This window comes from Hypomesus transpacificus, chromosome 9, assembly GCF_021917145.1.
Source record: "Hypomesus transpacificus isolate Combined female chromosome 9, fHypTra1, whole genome shotgun sequence".
NCBI lineage: Eukaryota > Metazoa > Chordata > Actinopteri > Osmeriformes > Osmeridae > Hypomesus > Hypomesus transpacificus.
In genome coordinates, this window is record NC_061068.1 from 11,924,288 (window position 1) to 11,944,973 (window position 20,686).

At 47.5% G+C, this 20,686-nt stretch overlaps 1 protein-coding gene and 1 long non-coding RNA gene across 2 annotated transcripts; one reads left to right on the forward strand and one right to left on the reverse strand.

Moving 5' to 3' along the window:
- Nucleotides 1-1,320: 1,320 nt before the first annotated feature.
- On the forward strand, nucleotides 1,321-5,080 carry LOC124471905. The gene is made up of 2 exons (XR_006956570.1): nucleotides 1,321-3,394; nucleotides 3,479-5,080. It is a non-coding gene; the product is annotated as an uncharacterized LOC124471905 (long non-coding RNA).
- Nucleotides 2,873-20,082, reverse strand: LOC124471904 (sodium- and chloride-dependent taurine transporter-like). The gene is made up of 14 exons (XM_047026567.1): nucleotides 19,911-20,082; nucleotides 13,024-13,253; nucleotides 12,755-12,889; nucleotides 11,623-11,857; nucleotides 11,218-11,350; nucleotides 10,168-10,302; nucleotides 9,956-10,059; nucleotides 9,719-9,843; nucleotides 7,600-7,712; nucleotides 7,109-7,246; nucleotides 6,873-6,975; nucleotides 6,615-6,715; nucleotides 6,026-6,196; nucleotides 2,873-5,853 (listed from the first exon to the last, which is right to left on the reverse strand). Exons 2-14 carry the CDS (start codon nucleotides 13,250-13,252, stop codon nucleotides 5,692-5,694), a joined length of 1,884 nt encoding a protein of 627 aa, XP_046882523.1. The 5' UTR covers nucleotide 13,253; nucleotides 19,911-20,082; the 3' UTR covers nucleotides 2,873-5,691.
- Nucleotides 20,083-20,686: the final 604 nt, after the last annotated feature.

Sequence of the window (20,686 nt, forward strand, 5' to 3'; positions counted from 1 at the left end):
TTCCTGCTGTTGACTCCATATGCCTGTGAGAAGGTGTGTGTGGATACAGTACGTGTTGTGGAGTGTGTGTCTTTGTAAGTGCATTCGTGGGGGGACATTTCTTTTGGCTTGTTTTTGTGCACATCTTTGTGCATTTCTGCGTGCGTGCATGAGTGTATTTGTGTGAATGCTCGTGTGTCTGTATGTGCATGCGTGTTTGAGTGTGTATGTGTATGTGATGGTGTGTTTGCATGAATGTGAGGGTGTGTGTGTGTGTGTGTGTGTTCGGCATTAGAGGGAAATGCTCAGGAGAGCTAATGAGAGCAGAGCAGGTCTGCAAACAGGCAACCCACAGAGCCCCCATCCTCAAACAGGCAACCCACAGAGCCCCCATCCTCAAACAGTGACCCCCCACCCCCCTCCTCCCCACCCCCCTCCTCCCACCCCCCTCCACACCTCCACCCCCCTCCTTCCCCCCCCTCACCTCCTCCCCACCCCCCCCCCTCCTTCCCCCCCCCTCACCTCCTCCCCACCCCCCTCCTCCCCACCCCCCTCACCTCCTCCCCCCTCCTCCCCACCCCATCCCTCTGGGGAACCTTCTGGCTCAGGAGAGATGCGCTGAGAAGGGTTCTCGGGAGTGTTTTGTCTTTGCGGTCCGATTTCAAAACATTCATAAATGTCAGCGGAGTTGCAACATAGTATGTGAACAGGCCTGTGGGAGCGGGACCAATACCATCACATCTGCACCATGAAGTTTTCTCTCACAGATTCTGAAAAACCAGAACATAACTTCTTAAACCAGAACAGAGACGCAGTAAAAGTCTATTCCTGGAAGGAGCTGGCAGAGAGAGAATGGAAAACTGAAACCTTTTCTGTGGAAAGGATCTGTGGAGTTATTTTAAGATGGCCATCCCAGAGCCAACACAAACCCCGGTAGCCATCAGTCAATTTGATCTGTCTTCACCAACCTTTAGCAGCACACAAGGTTACTCCACCACTGTAACCTGTTTTGACAATGGTCAGAATATGTGGTGTCATCTGATTGGTCTACAGTATATTTGTTCAGTCCAATAAAATTAAGCTTATCGGTAAACCCCTTTTCACAAGCAATGTCACAGAGGGCTTCACCGATACCCAAGAGATCAGTACCCATCACCAACCTGAACCCTCAAAGACGATATGGGAAAAAGTTGAGGAAACCTTGAGGGGAGTAATGAAGTGAGGATCCCCTCCTCCAGAGACAGTTGGTGATGCAAAGGTGCAGACCAGTGGCTGGTACTCACCTGGTTTTAGACTGTAGGGACTACAGTATATTTTGTATCACCGTCTAGAGGATTCTGTTTCAGATGATGTCAGAGCCAGTCTTTAAGATAGAACCAAAACGATGACCTCCTGTCCTGATCTATTTGGTGTGCGTGTGTGTAGGTGTGTGTATGTGTGTGAGAGAGGTGTGGGCCTTTGTCATGTTCTAATGTCATCACAGTATCACAATATCAAACCCCCAAAGAACGACAGAAGCACTTCATATTTTAAAAGAGATTTATTTATGTTTTCCCTCACAAAGTTGTCAAATTACAAATGTCACCTGTCAAAGCAAAGGATACTTACTAAAATATGGACATATTTATATTCACTATAAATGTAAAAACCATGAAACGACTGCACCAAAAGAAGGATCACCACAAACAATGTAGCGCTGCCACAAGATTCAGTTTGGTCTTACAGTGCTGAAGGAGGAAGAAGGTTTGGAGAGTGGCATCTGGTTGGAGGTGGATGGGGTGTTGTGTCTGGAGGTATGTGTGACAGAGATTGGATTGGGACAGAGGCTTAGGGAAGAGGAGTGGAGAGGGATGGGGATGCAGGAGGGTGTGTGTGTGTGTGTGTGTGTGTGTGTGGTAGGGGGCTGCTGCCTCACCCAGAAGATCCTCAAATAGGACACAAGACGTCCGTTTTTTCTTGACTGACTGATGCTCGTCAGGAGGCTGGTCTCTATGCTTCTCCCTCCCAGACCCCCCTCCCACACCCGTCAGCCATGCTCATTCCAAGCCAGATCAACAGTCACCAGCATCTGCCGTCTGCCCCCCTCTCCCCTCTCCCCGCCACCAACACCCCTCACGGCTGGGCCAGTCAACGTGACGGCTGGATTACATAACCGTGAGGTTCAAGAGGCTTTGGGGAGTGTGAGGAGTTGATCCTCACGTGTTGTCCTCCAATGGGCTGAAATGCCATTCTTAAAATGACTCATTCCTGACTCGAGGGCCAAGTTGTGGCTCCAAGTTGTTGCAGTCATTGCAGCACAGTTAAGTTGAGCTACCAATGAGATCTCCAATGAGAGACCCGGGTTCAATTCCGTGGTTGCTAAACGACTGCCTCAATCCCAAATCTTAATCTGTTCAATATGAGGCGTGGGATTTCATTTTTTGAAACAGATGCAGTAGAGCCCAGTGTTCTGGCCACTTCTGCCGTGGGTCTGCCCTGCCTCAGCCTCATCTTGCTGGGCCTTCCCACCTCTTCCTCCTACTGGAGCCTGAAGCCAGCAGAGCTAGGTCCTCAACAGGAGACTCATCACATCCTCCTGATGGACCTCACGCAAACAGGACCCAGATGACGGGCTCAAGGGTGTTCATCGGAGTCTGACTAACTTAATATTTCCCTCCCTGGGGACGAGTGAAGCAGGCTCAAACACCCAGCAGGGATTCCACCAGGATGGTGCATTGTGGGCCTGTCTTGGAAGGGTCAGAGGGTTGTGATCCTAACTACTTCCTGGGTTAACCAGCAGACATGAGGCAGTAGAGCAACGTGTGTGTGTGTGTGTGTTGGGTGGAGTTGGGGGGGGGATTGGGGTTAAAGTGCATTCTATCTGCTCTGTGACCTTCACACACTGATGATGCCGTCAAGAGAAGCAAAGGCTTTATTTCAAATATATTTGTTTTTATTAAGAAATAAAAATGTTTTACGTCTTGTAAAACCTGTTTAAATACACATTATTCTGCTTACAGGTTAGCCATAGAAATACAAAATAAAAACTCTCAAATTCTTTACAAATGTTTCTCTGCGAATTTAAAAGATTTCTCCTAATACATTCTGCGAAAGGAGGGGCTGGTATGTGCTGTGTTTGCAGGTTAGGAGAAAACAGTATTAGCATGGGAGACATGAGGTTTGCCTGGGTTGGATGATGGACTGGGAGGGAGTTAGCCTGGGATAGGGGAGTTAACCTTGGATGGAGAGTGGAGTTAGCCTGGGATAGGGGAGTTAACCTTGGATGGAGAGTAGAGTTAGCCTGGGATAGGGGAGTTAACCTTGGATGGAGAGTGGAGTTAGCCTGGGATAGGGGAATTAACCTTGGATGGAGAGTGGAGTTAGCCTGGGATAGGGGAGTTAACCTTGGATGGAGAGTGGAGTTAGCCTGGGATAGGTGAGTTAACCTTGGATGGGAAGTGGAGTTAGCCTGGGATAGGGGAGTTAACCTTGGATGGAGAGTGGAGTTAGCCTGGGATAGGGGAGGTAATGGCATGTTAAGAGTGGTGGATATGGATACTCTCATCTGATATTGTGCCATTTGTTTTTCAGGGATAAAGTTGGAGGGCTCCTTAGCCTAGCTCTGGCCACAGCTGCACTAACTACATATCTAGACTGGTCATTTTCTCTGCTTTGTGGAGATATGTTCAGAGTGTCTCCCAAGTCATGTTTGTCTACCAGGCCCCTTCCATTCTGATATGGTCATGGTGGGGACCACCACTATCCTGGTGAACCAGTGATTGGCGCGCTTCAGTGGGTGGGTTAGAGAGTTGATGACGCCTATAGGGGGCGCCAGGCAGTGCTACTGCTTTGAATGTTTTGGTTGGTTGTGATGGCAGTACATCACTGTCAAAGCTTTTTTATTGGCCCCTGAAAATTGCATTGATGTTTTTCCTCAAATGTTTGCAGGTTCAAACTTTCAAAACATTTCAAAGTTAGTACCACGTTTCCCCAAAAAAAAATGAAACAAATACTTCTTATTCTAAAAAGTATATTGCACATTACAGATTGCAGCTTAATCGATTAAACAGTTGCAGAGGTGAACCACTGCAGACAAATGACTCAGACACAAGATATTTGGATACAAAAGGCAAATGTGATTGAAAAACAATCAAAAATAAAACATGACATTTGAATTAAACTGCGTTAGAAAAAAATGATAGATGTGTATCTATGAACGTAACTGACTACAGCTTCAGTTCCCCTGGTGAGTTTCACATTTCAACGTAGGGCTAGCGAGTGTGTCGCTTTTGGGCATACTTGATGCTCATCATGGAAGCATCCGGTCCCACCCCTCCCTCAAATGAAACTTTCTGGGCTCAGGTGAAGCTGAGAGAAGGAGGAGGAAGGAGAGAAGGGAGAACAGGAGGAGGGAGATCTTAGGGAGTGTGACAAGGCAGAAGGGGGAGGGGCCCTTCTTAAGCCCTGCGGTGTGTGAGGGTCGGGGGGGAGGGGAGGGGAGGAGCAGCAAACTGTCAGCGTTGAGAGCGGAGTCAGCATGACGACTAAGGACTGTATCAGGGGCAGTGTATGGGAGAATGTCATGATGTCATAGTGATGTCATAAATGTGTACAAATGACTGGGTCTAATGATGTCGTAGGCCAAAAGCCACCCTCTCTGGGGCATCTCTGATGTTGTTAGCTAATGGAGAAAAAAACCATGGCTATGACGTCAGGTGGTTCCTGCTTAAGTTTGATGCCATCAGAAGATGGTGCTGGTGTTACCAGCATGATGTGTGTGTGTGTGTGTGTGTCTGGTCCACCCACAAAGGGAGAAGTCACATGAGAAAACCACTAGCTATACACCCTCATGCCTAGCACACGCCCTACAGTAAAACACACCTCCAGTAGAACACGCCTAGAACACGAGACATGAAAATGAATGCACCGCTTTGCAGAGATCTTTAACATCTCTCGCACAGACAAGGATGGAGCATACCATGACAGGGTTGGACTGTACCACAGGAGAGAGGGGCTGGCTAACACTGTAGCCCCGCTGAGACAGAGAGGATTCACGGGGATGTGGTCTCTGTAGCTGGTGGAGTTACAGTCAGCGGTGGTTTACGACAAACATCAACAACAATAAGAAGAACAACTACACCATCTGGACTAGTCTCACCTCACTAGAACCCCTTCAGGAACAGAGACAGGAAGTGAGCGAGGCAGGGCCTGAGGCTCTTTCTACCAACAGCTACAGAATCATATGTTACTCTTAAACACGATACAGATTTAGTCTTACTGGTATATATGGCCCTTTGTAGGTACAAGTCATTTTTTTGTTGTTTAAATGCCACCTCAAAAACAGAGTACTGTTATTCCATTATCTACAGGATAGGAGTTAGAAAGATAACATGTACGAATCTACTTCGAAAACGGTACTGCTTTGTGTACGTCCGAGATCAAAAAATTCTCTTCTTCTAAAAACTACGTCAATTGTAATAATAATTATAGTAGTAATATCAATAATAATAATAATAACAATTGTCGAATAAAAAATATTAAAAACATGGACAGAAAAACCATAATATGTAACTTCCTGTGTAGAAAACGAGCCCAAGCGAGTCGTAGTGCAGACACAATGTAAACTGTTGGGGCCTAGCGGAACGGTAGCACTCTAAACTATCACATAGAAAGCCGGGGGAGAGGTGGGGGGTGGGGGGTGGGGTCCTCTCACGGAGAGCGAAGGCTGGTCTACTACATCATGGTCTCCACGATGGTGTGGGTGGGCTTCATCATCAGGCCCTTGTTCCCGTTGGGGTCCAGGGGGTAGCCCAGCTCGCCACTCTTGCCGTGGTTGTGGTCTGCCGGGCGGGAGCTCGCTCCGCCGCGCACTGGGGCCGCCACCGCCTTGATACGCTGTGGGGCAGAGGTGAGAGGCAAACGGTTTAACTTCATGTCAACAGCAAGATCATCGTGAAGGTTATCCAGGTATGGATTCAGTGGAGACGTATGATAGAGGAGTAGAGGAAGGTTCAGGGGAGAGCGCCACTATGCAACGCTGAGCCATGAGGAGGGGAGGGGCACACACCTCGATGAGTGGACCGTCCGATTGGATGATCTTGATGACCACCACCATAGGGATGCAAATCATGGAGGCCAGGGCCAGGGTCCAGCCCACTCCGATCGACCAATCAGGATACTCGTAGATCTTGTTGTACGTCAAAGGCTTATATTTGACCAATGAAAAGACGAAGCAGGCCTGTAAGGAAGAGAACCGGATTAAAGAGGTTGGTTAATAGATACTAACGGGGTTGGTAAATATGTGCTTAACTGATAGAGACTATAGTTAAGATTCAGCATGAATGCTTTAAGGTAATGTTTTCCTAGTGGTTAACAAAAGGGGTCATTCATTCACATTGAAGCCATTTCCAGACAAGCCAATAATGAGTTTATTAGCAGCAGTTGATAACTGACACTTGGGTCTCCTAGTCCCGCCTTCTCACCAGACATCTACCATGAAAGGCGAATCCAAGCCAAACTGACTAGTAGCATGATCAGAATGACAAGAAGCGTGAAGCGACGAACCAGTCGTGCGACCAGATTAAGTTGTAACGTAACCAGATTAAGCCTGGCCGTAAACAGATTAAGCAGCAGCAGTAACCGGCGAGGAGACTCACCATGCAGAGCGCAGGAGTGATCACAGTCCAGCTCCATTTCATCCAGGGGTTAGGTCTGTAGCCAATCATGTCCTCGATGGCATCGTAGAAGTTATCAGCGCCTGGACGGAGGGGGAGGAGGAGGACAGGCTGGCGTTACATGCAGGTCACAGCCCTTGGCTCTCCTCAACAGCACACACACACACGAGACAAGCCGCCCAGGCCAGCAGTCTGGAGCTGCAATCTTTCCCAAGTACGGCGCCCCCCCAGCCGACTTACCATAAACCCAGGCTACAGCAATACATTCAAAGAATGCAACCCACAGAAGGCACACACCGCTGGCTGCATAGTAGTCAAAGAGCTGGAATACATACATGCCACCCTGCAGAAGAGGGACAGAGGAGAGTTTAGAGGTCCACACAGCCTGCTGGGTGGGAGGTCCCGCATGAATGCGCTGGCATTCGAGTCCAGGAACATGTGCTCATGTTGAGGACGCGGTTTTAGGTCAGGGTTACCTTGGTGACCATGGAGAGTCCAAGAAGATAGCTGACGGAGCACACTATAGCTATAAAGATTTCCCGCCGGTAACCCTTCCTTAGGAAGGATGGATACAGATCTACCAGAGATGTGATCTGTCCTTCCACTTCGACAAACTACGGGGGGGGGGGGGGGGGGGGGGGAATGAGAGAGAGAGAACAAGGGGGGGGATTATTTATTAAGTATTAGATACACACGCAAACTTGAAAATGTTGCCTTTTATATGTAGAATTTGAGTGTGTGTGTACTTGATCACATCATTCAAGTCTCAACTCAAAACTCACCTGTTCAAACTAGCATACTCTCTATAACTGGACCCTGTGCACTTCACTTGTTTTTGTGTTAATGTTCTGTTTTAATGTTGTTTTTATCTTTTATGCTTTTATATTTTATCCTGTCTTCTTTTATTGTAAGGTGACCTTGGGTAATTTGAAAAGCGCTTCCAAATAAAATGTATTATTATTATTACCTGACTGTCGAGGCCTAGAAGCAGAAGCATGATGAAGAAGAGAATAGCCCAGAAGGTTGGTAGGGGCATCATGGAGACAGCTTTGGGATAAGCAATGAAAGCCAGTCCTGGGCCTGTGGAGGGAAGAACAGAGGGAGGGGGAGGTGGGGGGAGACGCAATTAGCACAAGTCGATTGGCTCATCTGGTCTGTGCCGCCAGGATGCGCCCAATCACGGCACAGACCAAATTGGAATGTCAGAATGTGTAGAAGCTACGTCTGTCTTTTGATCCAATGGCATGAAGTCAGGGGAATAACAAGTTACGATTGGCCGAGACTGCTAATACATTTCTAGTGAGCCATCGTCTTGCGCGTCTGGCTCTGGGGGCTATGACATGGGCATCTGCTTGGGCCCTCTCTCCTATAGCCGCTATGTGAGCTACCCCTACCTCCACATGGCCCTGTCTGGTGTACGTGATGTCACAGTTAGCAAAACATGTATGCAACACATGTGTAACATGTCAAGAGGGGTGAAGGCAACATACGTCGCCTTTCCCTCTTCAGCTTGACAGCGATCGAAGAACACTGAGCAACCTGTTCAACAGAAGTTCAATACAAAGCAAGGGGAACGACAAACATGTCTTAAGCAGTATACTGTAGGGCAGGGTTATCCAAGGTTCCTCCTGGAGAGGTACCTTCCTGTAGGTTTTTGCTCCGACCTTAACGTGGCACACCTGATTCAAATGATTAGCTGGTTGTGCGGAGCCAGGTCGGTGGCGACTGGGGTCGTAGCAACAGCCAGAAACAGCTACAGGAAGGCGGTTTGCCAGGAGCAGGGTTGGAAACTCGCCCTGTAGGGTGAGCTGTGCACCATGAACAGGCATCCAACCAAACACGACATGACTAGCTACTGCTCTGTCTGTCTGTCTCTCTCCCTCTCCCTCCCTGTCTTTCTCCTACCCCTCCGACCTCACTACACTACCTCGGGTGGTTGTCTGTTCTGTCCACCAACTTGGTCTACCTGGTCAGCTGGACACCTACCTGTCCTGTGTAGCTGCTCTAAGATGTTCTACCTTGTTCTAACGCTTACCTGTCAGGGTTCTAGCCTCTCACAACGGAAGACATGCAAACTACAGCAGTCAGACTGTGAGTTCTGTCCTGCGTGTCCAGATAACTTCAGTATCATCCTAAAAGTGGCTTGACGCAGGGTATGTAGAGCAGGTCGAGCAGGTACACTGGGCCTGTAGCTGAATGCGTTAAACTAGCTTAGCTCCAGAGAGCTGCTGGTCTGGAATTCTGCTGGAGAGATCCGGATCTCAGTCTGTTAGAGGACCTGAGACAGTTTTGGCTGTGCGGGAGTGTTGGTGTATCCGTAGAGGATTAGAAAATGAAAGATGATTTTCTTATTAATAGAAAAATCACCGGTAGAATCCTCCAGGTGTTGCCAATCGGTAACAGGACACCTCTGCATACGCAGGAGGGAGGAAGTACAGGTATACGTCAGAAGTACAGGTTGAGAAAGCCAATAGAATTCACAGAGGAAATCACACAGTGGAACGTTGTACAGTCGAGATGTTTCAGAATCATCGAATCAGTCGAGAGAAAAAAAACAGCCCAGAAGGAGATGGTTTAAATGCTGCTAGGTGGTTTCAAACTTGTTACAAAGGGGGATGTTGAAACTTCCCAAATGCTGAAACTTTCCTTCTCTGCCACATCTGCTTGAACTAACCCAGTGAGCAATTAACTTTTCATTTCCAGTTCTGGGACAGAATGAGCATACAAAATGTTATAAAAAAAACAAAAACAAAAAACAGTCCAAGCATCGCCTTGCGTGTTTTTCTCATTGTAAGCATTGTAAGCTAGGATTCCCGCCCGATCCAACTGTCGCCACGACAACAGACTGGATCACTGGGCTTATTAATCATCATCATCATCCTCATCGTCAAGGAGTGTTTGATTGCCGATACTGCCATATCTGGTGCCGTCTTTAAGTGATCAATTCCGTATCTGAATTCAAATGCCTTTTCAAATGTGTTCCTCTCAGGTTTTCCTCAATTGGATTGACCTTCCCCTAAGTTCTGTAGTAGTTGTTTGATTTTAAGTAGCAGTGCCCACCATCACTGCCACAGAGACCCTCGTACCTGACTCTGCCACATCGGCAATGTCCACCCCTTGCTCTTGTGCCATGAAGCCCAGGACGGAAAATATTGCGAAGCCAGACACAAAACTGGTACCGCTGTTGAGGGCTCCCAGCAGCAAACAGTCCCTATGTCACACATATGTCATGGAGGGTGTTAATGAACACACAGGGAACACGCGTCCCCATCCCCCCCCACCGCCCCCGCCCCCCCCCCCCCTCCCCCAGCAGCGGCCTTCACCTGTAGCAGTTGTATTTGTACTTGTTGTAGCTTCCCAGGGACGTCATGGCGCCGAGACAGATGGCGTACGAGAAGAAGATCTGGGTCCCCGCGTCGATCCACACCTGGGAACGGGAGGACAGACAGGCTGACAGCTAAGCTGGGGCTCTGGGAAAGGACTGCTGCGCCGTTTGAGCACACATCCCAGGTTCAGACACTTATGGGGCACTTACCTCGGGGTCCTTGAGGCGAGCCAGGTCTGGGTACAGGTAGAACTTGATGCCCACGGAGGCGCCGGGCAGCGTCACGCCACGGATCAACAGGATGATGAGCATGAGGAAAGGGAAGGTTGCTGTGACGTACACCACCTGCGACGGAGGGAGGGAGGAAAGCGCCTCAGCCAACGAACCCAGAATCACAACATTCTGTTATTTCTCTCCACGCTATCCAGTAGCTTAGTTAGTCCAGATTTGTTTTAAACAAATGATTAAGATATAAATGATATAAATCTTCGATCGAGTTGTTGTAAATCTGAAGAATGTGTCAGTTGGCTTCATTTTTTGTAGCTGTAGCAGTCAAGCATGCTGTGAGGCACAACTGCCTTGGCCGAGAAGGGATAGGGGCGGCAGAATGAGTTGCAGCCTAGCGTCACCACAAAACATGAATCAGACCCGACCAATCAATATGGGGGATTTAAGGCAGTAAAAAAAAAACAGCAGTCTGGGATCGATTGAGCCATCTAAGGTCTCTAGGGTGTTGTGGTGTCGTGTCTGAGGTTTGTTTACAGCCGTTTCACTCAGGTAGTAATGGTGCTCCACACGCAGGGGCCTGCCCGAGCCCAGGGAAGTGGCTTCATGGTCTACAGTTAAAGTAGTTTATGGCTGGGCTGAGGAACAGCTTTACAACCCAGGATAGAACCATCTCCAGGACTGATAGAGGGAGAGGGGACAGCGTGGAACAACATGGAAGGAACCCGAACCAGACCCAGGACTGAGCATGGGAGGAACCAGTGGTTGCCAGAGCGTGTGAAGCCACACCGCAACCAGAGAGTGTGTCCTGGGTCTTGTTGTAATCAATGTGTCAAGTTCAAGGTATATGCACTGGGTAATTGTCCTTTTATGTGAATAGAGCAACACATCCAAGCCAAGCCTGGTCATGCCTGAAGACTAAGTTACTAAATGTACTCCATTTATATGACCTCCAGGTTGTAGGTGGGGATCTCTGGGAGTATTGTGAGCATCAATCAAAACAATCCAAAGTGCGCATGCAGTTTGGTTGGATACCTTTCCAGTGGACTTGACGCCCTTCCAGATGCAGAAGAAGCAGATGACCCAGACGGCCAGCAGACAGAGAGCCAGGTCCCACTTGACGGGCCCCAGATCGTCAATACCGCTGGAGATGGACAGCACATTACGCCTGGGAGGGGAGAAAGGCCGACTTTAGGTAAGGCTCTTCACGGTTTGAGTGTGAGTGAGTCAGAGAGAGAGAGAGAGAGTGACACAGAAAGAGAGACAGAGAGAGAGAGAGAGAGACAGAGAGAGAGAGACAGAGACAGAGAGAGACAGATTCTGTGGCGTTTGTAAGATTTGGGGGGCGGAAAGAGCGTGTATGCACGTGCATGTGTGCGTCTCAGTTTGTGAATTTGCGTCAAGCCTCTTGGTTTGGCAGCAGCCCTGGAGGGTACTCACTCCCAGAACTCAGTGACCGGGGAGGTGAAGTTGGTGTAGTTAGCAGCCAGCCAGAGGGTCTTGTTCTTACGGACGGTGTCCTCCACGCAGTTAGGGGTGTTCCAGGGCTGGTTGCAGCGCGCCCAGGGCAGCTCAGGCTGAAAGCACTGGAACAGGTAGTACAGGCCCCAGGCCAGGATCACGATGTAGTAGATGTTGAGCAGAGACACGATCACGAAGGAGGCGTAGCCAATACCTGGCAGGGACACAAGATAGAGGTATAAGGTGTGGTTGTGTGTGTGTGTGGTTGATACACAGATATTAAACAACCTAGATGTATCCATCTTCGGGTCTAAGTGATTTGCGGTTCAGCAGAGGCAGCTTGTAATGAAATACGGGAATCTCCATTTTCTTTGTCCTGTTTAACAGAGTGCTCCTTCCATCCATCTCTGCAACTCGTAAATGTCGTTCTCCACTACTCCCATCTCATCGCTAGGTCTCTCAGATGTTTTCCTGCACTGCTACCATGGCAACATGTAATTCAGCACATTCTGTTCACGGCCAAGTCTCAAGGGTTCTGGGAGCTTGTATGAGTGTGTGTGTGTGTGCGTGTGCGCCTCTGTACGTGTGTGTGCCCATGTGGGTGTGTTTGTGTGTGTGGAGGGTGGTGCAAGAGAAAGAAAAAACGGGGCATGTGCACAGACCTCGTTTTTTTACGGTACATGGAGCTACGGCTGAGAAGCCTTTGAATCGGTAGATACAAAAAATGATTGTTGTGTGTGTGTGTGTGCGCGCGTTTGGGAGAGTAATAATTCTATCATTAAATCAGCTGGTAGATAGCAGGAAGGATAGGAGCGAAAGTGGAGGAGAGAGGAAAGGAGAAAAGGATGGATCTGCAGCAAAGGGCTCCTAGCAACCAGAGTCAAAATAGGGCCTGGTCTCCTAGCAACTAGAATCAAAACAAGGTCATCCCAGTCTGGTGGCAGGCCAGACACTGGTGTCACACCCCTCGTCACAAGGTTGAGAAAAGGATATAAAGGATCCTAAAAAGTGCCCAGAGGACATTTTCACCCTCCTCAGAAAAACAGAGAATGAACTCCTTTAGAGGACGGTGTTTCTACCCAGCAGTAGAGACCTATTCCATGTTACTCACCGGTAAAGATGGGACAGAGTTTCTCCCAGCAGGTGATGCCGCCCTCGGAGGTGAACTGCCCAAGCGCCACCTCCAGGAAGAAAACAGGAAGTCCCCCTCCAAACAGGAAGATGAAGTACGGAATGAGAAATGCACCTGAGGGAGACAGACATCGAAGAAGAGAGAGAGAGAGACGGACAGACACTGAATTTAGTTTCAACGAGATCAGGAAGCAGTGCCATCGCACACTTCTTGACACGTACAACCCAGAGACTAACGAGTCCCCTCACCTCCACCGTTCTTGTAGCAGAGGTAAGGGAAGCGCCACACGTTGCCTAAACCCACGAAGCCGCCGGCCACGGACAGCAGGAAGTCAAGCTTGCTCGCCCACTTCTCCCTCTGGGGCGGCTTTCCCTCCGCCTCGTCCTCGGGCCTCGTGCCCGGGCTCTTGCCTGGGGAGGGCTTCAGAGTGTCTTTATGGAAGTCCTTCAGACACTGCAGCTTCTCTTTCTGTGCCATGCTGTAGGGGTTGTGGGGGGGGGAGAGAGAGAGAGAGAGATTGACAATTAATCAATTCGGTTCTAAAGTCCTGAAGATTGAGAGTGTCATCGATTTCCGAGCAGAGAGCTACGTACTACGTCTCCCTCAAAGAGATACAATAGCCAATACGTCATCTTGTTTTGGGCCGCCAAACATTGGACAGCTACCTTCCCCAGAGAAGCTGTGGGCGTGTTGGAGTTACAGACAAACTGTCATCTGTGGGCTCAAGACTTGAAGTCACTCCTGTTGGTAGTAAATTCTCAGAGCGTTTCCTGTAGTCATGAGATTTACAATGCGTTTACACATGTGGTGTGACCGCCGAGTGTAATCCAAGAAAATTGTGTGTCTAACTTAGATACCAGAGCCATATGAGCTGGGCTATACTTGGGACTAAGATTGTATATCAACCTCAACTACTAAGCACTGCTCTGCCTGCCTATCAGCCTGTTCTCTGGCATGATGAAAGCACATTTCCTGTCATTGTGCTCTTCTCTTACATGTAACCTAGATCAAAACACAACGTTGCAATGTAGACAGTTTGACAGTTTAAAATGAATCCTCGAGTTCATCTTACGATATAATTAAATGTCACAGCAAATGTGCGGCTCATTTCCTAGTGCACCTGATCCTAAGGAACCAGACACTGACAGAGAAGCGGGGAGAAAGAGAGCCAAGCCAACTCTGAGCGCCATACTGTTGGCCTCGCTGTCGTCGGCAAATGTCAACCCGAGCCCTTTCATCCCTCCATCAGTCATTCCTCCATCCCTGTCCATGTCACTGTTGACATCACCGGCTCACAACGGATGACTCATGTATGTCGTCGAGTAGGCCAATATGCCCAGCTTGTGGCACCTTGCTGCAGTAGGCCAACTGGCTAGTTGATTATGTTACGGATAGTTTGCGCCATGCAGTCGTCTAATTTGCAAGCTTATTTTAGGCCCGCCAGTAGGCTAATGAGTTTAATTCCATTACGTGAACTCCTGGAAGACTGCTTTTCTGCTTAGGTCAGACTTGGGACACTTTCTCAGTATCCTTCTTTGTCTGTACCTGAAGTCAATGACCTCATCATTTAGCTTTTTCCATCACCACTCATTATTAGAATACTGTCCCATATTCAAGCAGATGCATTAGTAAAGACATTCCGTACATAACCGCCATTAGAGGATCACAGTTAAGAGACCATCAAAAATAGGCTTTTCAACATACGGAAGACACGCTAGACCCAGAAGTCGAAATATGTATAGGTAATCTATGCGTCTCGTAAAGCAACAGAACAGAAGAACAATAACCCTGGCTCTGTTTAAGCAAGCGCAACTCACTGTCCTTCCTATCTATAGACTACATAAGCCCTATGACACACCAAGCTGACTGTACGGAAAATTCCATGATCCATTGTCTGCCTCTTCTGACCGTTTGGTACTTTTTCCTCGGGTTAGCAAATCCCAGTCACTGCATCTCTCTACTTGGCATCGTGTGGTCCCCCCCCCCGGACAAACATCCCCTCTCCCCTGGTTCCTCTACTTACATCTCCTTCATGGCAGCGTTGGGTTAGTGTTGTGTCTGATCCTCTCCTCTCTAAACCATCCCTCGAATCTCATCATACTCTCTCTTCCTCCCGGTCACCTTAGCCTGCATGGACCAACCACGGCTCACGGCCGGACACGCCCACTAACTAAGGCAGATAAACCCTGTCCTGTGACAGGGTAAAGCCTCTTGGAACGGAGTGACACACTCCAGGTAACTTTCCACTCTCTGACACTTCAGGACACGCAGACAGGCAGTCGGTCAGATAGACAGACAGGTGCCAAGTATATCAGGTGCAGTCCAGGTAAGCCAAGCAGAGGCCATGGTGAGGCTGGGATGAGCAGGGCCCATCTGGAGGGGAACCATTACCTTGCTAAGTTTCCACCGGGTGCTCACACCCCTGTCTCTGGTTACAGCACATGCATGTGGCTTGTTAGCCAGCTGTCTTCCTGATAACACACAGAGACAAGCGTTGATGAAGCTAACTGGCTTCATGTTGGCCTCAGTAGCTGCGTCCTCTGGTCAGGACAGACACCCATGGGAGGATTTTTCAGGGTGGACTGTTTCTTAGATGTACATTCTTGGTCTTCATTATTGATGAATTTCACATCCGGCACGACGGCACACTCTGCAGATGCAGAGGTTTCACTCTTATGCAGTCAAAACAGGAAGTACATTGACTTTCATATCCTTGGATGAACTTCCTGGATTCAACCGTGCAGGATGCAATTATGCGCAATGGCCTATAGCAGAACATGATCTGTGATCACCAAGTTTGCATATGTGTCAACAGTATAACAGCCTCCCTCAGGCTAACGGAAGATAGGGAAGTGGAGGAATTGATGCTTGTGGTCAAGAGAGTGTGTTTTTAGTGTTTGTGTGTGTTTATTGGTTTTGTGTGTTCAGGACCACAAGAGGTTAAGCTCCATAAGCTTGTGTGTGTGTGTGTGTGTGTGTGTTAAAGGATGAGGAACATTGGGAGCCTCAGGCTGAATCTGATAAGACATCTAACGTTTCCTGTAATAAACAAAGCCTTCTTCACAATCCTTTCTCTTCCTCCTCCCAGCACCCAAACAGGAGGGGACAGCATCAGTCTGGCATCCCTAAGAGGATCAACTGGAGTCTGGTGACCTTTACCCTCACAGGTACTTTTCTGTACTCATGAGCTGAATTTTCTAAGGCTCACTGGCAAGAAATTGTACCTGCGTTTTCTGAGTCAACCGCAGTAAAACATCCTTGGGGTCCAAACCACCTCTGCTACTCCTGCAGTTCGAGTCCCAACTGGCTTGCGTGTGTTGTTTTGCATGTGTGTGTATTTGTGCGTGTGTATGTTGTATGTGAGTGTGTGCGTGCGTATATGTATGTATGTATGTATGTATGTATGTATGTATGTATGTATGTATGTCTACGCGTGTGAAAGAGGCAGGCAGCTTAGGGAGACTTCTGGGCTGTGGGACACGTGCGGCTCAGGCCACTTACATAACGGCCCTATTTTAAGAGACTGTTTCCACTGGGCTTTCACATTAAAACTCTATTCTCTCCCTTTCTCTTTCCATCTCTCTCTCTCTCTCTATCATAACACATTCCTCTACTGTATGGACTACAGTAGGCACCATAAAGGGCCCACAGTTGGTATGGCCCTGAACCTGATAGCCTATCTGACTGATACAATTGAAGAGGCTCAAGACACATACACTGACAGAACCCTGGACTGTGTACCAGCCTCTAAGCAGAGATACAGTCTGGCTTCTGTTTGTGTAACTGAGGATAACCCAAAGCATAGATGCAGTGTGTGTGTGTGTGTGTGTGTGTGTGTGTGTGTGTACACTACAAGTCCTATCTTCAGTGAGCAAACACTGGGATGTGTTCATACTCTGACTTTCACTTCCCAGTCAAGTCACATGATCAGCTGACTGTTGGATCACATCCACTCAAGTACCCAGCCGTCTGTAAGTGTTCAATAACAACACAGTTTCCAGTTAAAGGAAAAGCCTGGGATTGAATATCGGTCTCAATTCATTAGGCCAGGACGACAAGAACAAATTCAAGACCTTTCAGTTGGAGCTGGCTATTCCAAACCAACTTTACTACATAGCTAATTAGTTCTACCAATAACAACAAAAGATAAATCTGCTTTCTCAATAACCTAGGGGAAGGTCTTCTCACCACTTGCAACACCAGAAACACTTCTGGCAGGCGGTGTGTCCAGACACACTGGAGGAATATAAATCCGATGCATGTTATGACTTCATCCCCATGTACTTCTGTAAGTTGTGCACATATTTTTGGGGTTCAGAAACAGCTAGTTATAGATCAACCTCTCCTGGTCCTGAAAGAGGGGACAACTGGGTCAGCGGTTCAGGAATGGTTAATAATGTACCACATGCATGATATCAGACATGCACTAGTGGGGCAGCAAGCCAGCAAGGATATAGACCAGGCCGTAAAATATAGATGAAAGCAGAGAACCACTTCATTCACAGCGACACACACCCACAATAGAGGGGATTTCGCGACTGTGCGTCTTTCAAGGTCCAAATACGCTCTGAAAATAGACCTTGCCCTCTCCTTAGACCCAAACCCAAGGAGTGCCATGGTATTTTTACACACTGACACCTTTCTGGACCTCGTCTCCACTACCAGCCTAGATTCAGACGGCTATTTGACCGTGCCTGTACCCATTAAGACCACGTAAACTGCATCCCAGCTGGCACATAACCATGAGCTCTCCAGCCAAACACACTATTATGGGATGTTTAACTGGCTGGTGAGTGATTTCTCTCAGTTCTGACAGTATGTTGGCTGGAGGAGGAGAGGCAGACGGGACACAGATTCTGAGAGGAGGTAGGCTGTGAGAGGAGGAGGAGGGGGTAGACTGAGGGTAGGAGGATGGGAGATGGGGAGATGAGGGGAGCACGAGAGACAGACTTTAAGGAGGTTAGAGAGAAAGTAGAGCATGGGAGGGTTGAAGGAGAGACTGTCTGTTACTTAGGTGGGGGCTCACTGGGAGATAGACTGTGTGTCCTTTATATGAAGAGGAGAGGAATGGCAGCCTTAGGGCCCTCGAGGTTGGTGTTCTTCTAATTCCAATATTAGCAAACTAAGCAGCACTGGGATTATCATTCCTGAAGCAGCATGTTAACTTGTTAACGTGGGTCTGGTAGACAAATTATCAGCCAAGCAGCTCAATCTACATTGCAATAAATCACACTGGCCAATGCCTTACAACGTTTAAATGTTGCAAAATGTGGTTTTTGGAATCTCAGTATTTGGATGGTAGGTAAACCCGGTTTGACATTGTCATTGACAAGAAGATCATGCTTAGACCTTTGAGGTATTCATTTGGTCCAAAGGGAGATAATTTGTCTTGATATGCGGGAGACTGGCTTAAAGATCTGCCCTTGGCTCATTGCTTCACCTACAGCCTTACCAGAAGTGGTTGTGTTGACAAGAGGCTGGTTTAAGGCTTGTGGACAGGAATACAACCACGTTTTCACTTGTCTATCTAGTTAGCTGCATCTGTGGCTAACGTGTTGACAGGAAAAGGTTGAGGCAAATTGGACCAAAAGCTTAAAGAGGTAAAGTGACAAGGCTGAACAACCTTCACATGAATAGGAATCACATCACTGTCAGCGTATAGTGCAGTAGGCTACAGTCCCTATATCAGTAAGCTATCTGCATGAGGTCATATCTGTAGGCTACTGCTCTGTATGAACCACTATGTTGAGCAAAGCTTTCTCCTGCTTCAATCTTCAAGGGCGCGCACCAACGTCATAACGTGATGAATGCCTTTGTCACTTCGCTGTGCCAATTTTATCTTTAGCGACAAAATTCGACGTTCTATCTCAGTCTCTGCTATTACGCCACTAGCTCCTTTCACCACCGACAACATATAGTGTAATGCAAAATGCAGTAGACCGTCACTGGCCAAGACATCACTACAGTCAAACACGCGCTGTACGGTCAGGTCTACCTCGAATTTTACCTCGCAGACTTGATTTCGAGGGGGTGCGCTTCGGTTCGTCCCCACAGATCATCAAGCAATGAAGACAGTTTCAAATGCGTCATGAACAAACAAGTAGGCCTAGGCTATATGAATTTCATATGAATAAAAAAATGCATTTGCATTTGACAGAGGACGACTATAATGGCTAATATATAGTCTAATTAGGTTGAGGTGCGAGTTAGATTTCACCGACTGTCATATTACAGCGCGCGTTCTTGTTACCATGGAGGTAGCCTATGGGATGTCTTTCACACCACCGCTTAATACCCCAGGAACCGGGGAAATAGCACAGTCATACATTCACCTACTCAAGCTTTTACTGTAACCACGAAGACAACATATCTATTCACACCCTCATAGACTCAATTATTTATGTAACTGGAAAACCCATCACTGACACCAGCCCCTCATCCGTGCTTAAAAAGAAACTGGGCAGGAGATGGCAATAATGAAATTATGGAAATATTTCTGGCAAGGTTATGGGGTACTGTATGCTACTGAAAGACAATTAAAAACATAGCAGACGAGCCATGAATGGACATGTTAAACCGTTGGAGAATGACGCGCAGATAACCTAGATGGTTTGAATCTAAATTAAGCTACTTCCCGGTTTAGTTTGTCGCCACGGTAGCTTAACTGACGAACAGAATGCATAGCACCAGTGTGCAAAAGGACAATGTATGTCAAAAGAACATAATACGGACACGTCAAAGTTATCGGTGATGTGACAGATGGGTATGCGTAAGCACCTCCGAATCAAGGAGAATTATCTACAGAATTGAAGCTGTCATACACATGATTTGCCATGTGCGAACCTCTGTTTCAAAACCAATGATGACACGGATAGGTCTCCTCATCCCTTTTACACACAAAGTATGAATGTTTAAAATAATGGATGCAACAAAATCATAATGACACAATCTAATGGAGAACTGATTCGGAAATAAAAAAGAAACATTTCACAAAATGTCCTGTAGGTAATGCAAATCTTCTCATCATTCAACATTACAAATAAAATAACATATTGAACTGCCTTAAATTAAAAATTAAAAATGAGCGCACAGCATCGTCAATAGATGTTCTAATAGAGGTGGTTTGTTCCGTTACCTGCTGTGTTTCCTTTTATTCCTTTACAGGCGAGCGGTCCCTTCAACTATTGTGCGGCGTCAGGATGTAGAATAAGGGTATTACAGCGGTAAATTTTATTTATATGGTTTTTTTTCTGACCTTTGTCTCTTAAAATGGGTGACCATTTATACATTAGCATGAGTGGAAAATCACCGGCCTGCCTCCCCGTGCAACAGGAGAGCGTCTTCTTAAAGAGACAGGTTCCACTTTATTCACAAGCACGCCCCCTGACTGTACTTCACGTTTAGGGGGACCAGGGCTTCTTCTCCATGGTCAGAAGAACCCTGTTCTTCCCTGTATGATTTCGATTTTGGGCCCTGAGGAAGATGAATGGCTCTGCATCGTTTTTTTCGCGTCAAGAAAGAAGTACACCTCTCTACTGTCTGATATAGCATGGCAGCTAGATCTTGCATTCCTGACAGACATCACACAAATCAGTTGTTGGAATGATCTGTTCATTGAAAGCTTTCATTGTAAAGCTGAGTCTCTTCTTACTACATGCTAAAAAAGTGCAGCACTTCCCATCCCTGCTGAAAATTATACAGAAAAGTAAAGCGGCACCTACTTTCCTTATAGAATGTGGATGTACAAGCCAGGCTGCAGCAGGAACATGAGGGGAGGTTCAGTGAATTGAGCAGTGATGTCTGACATGTCTAAAGGATGTCAAATAAGTTAGGGCTGTGTGTATAAAGATATTGATCTAATATAAGGGAAAGGAATCTGTATGTGAGTGCGTGTCGGTGTACTACGGCACT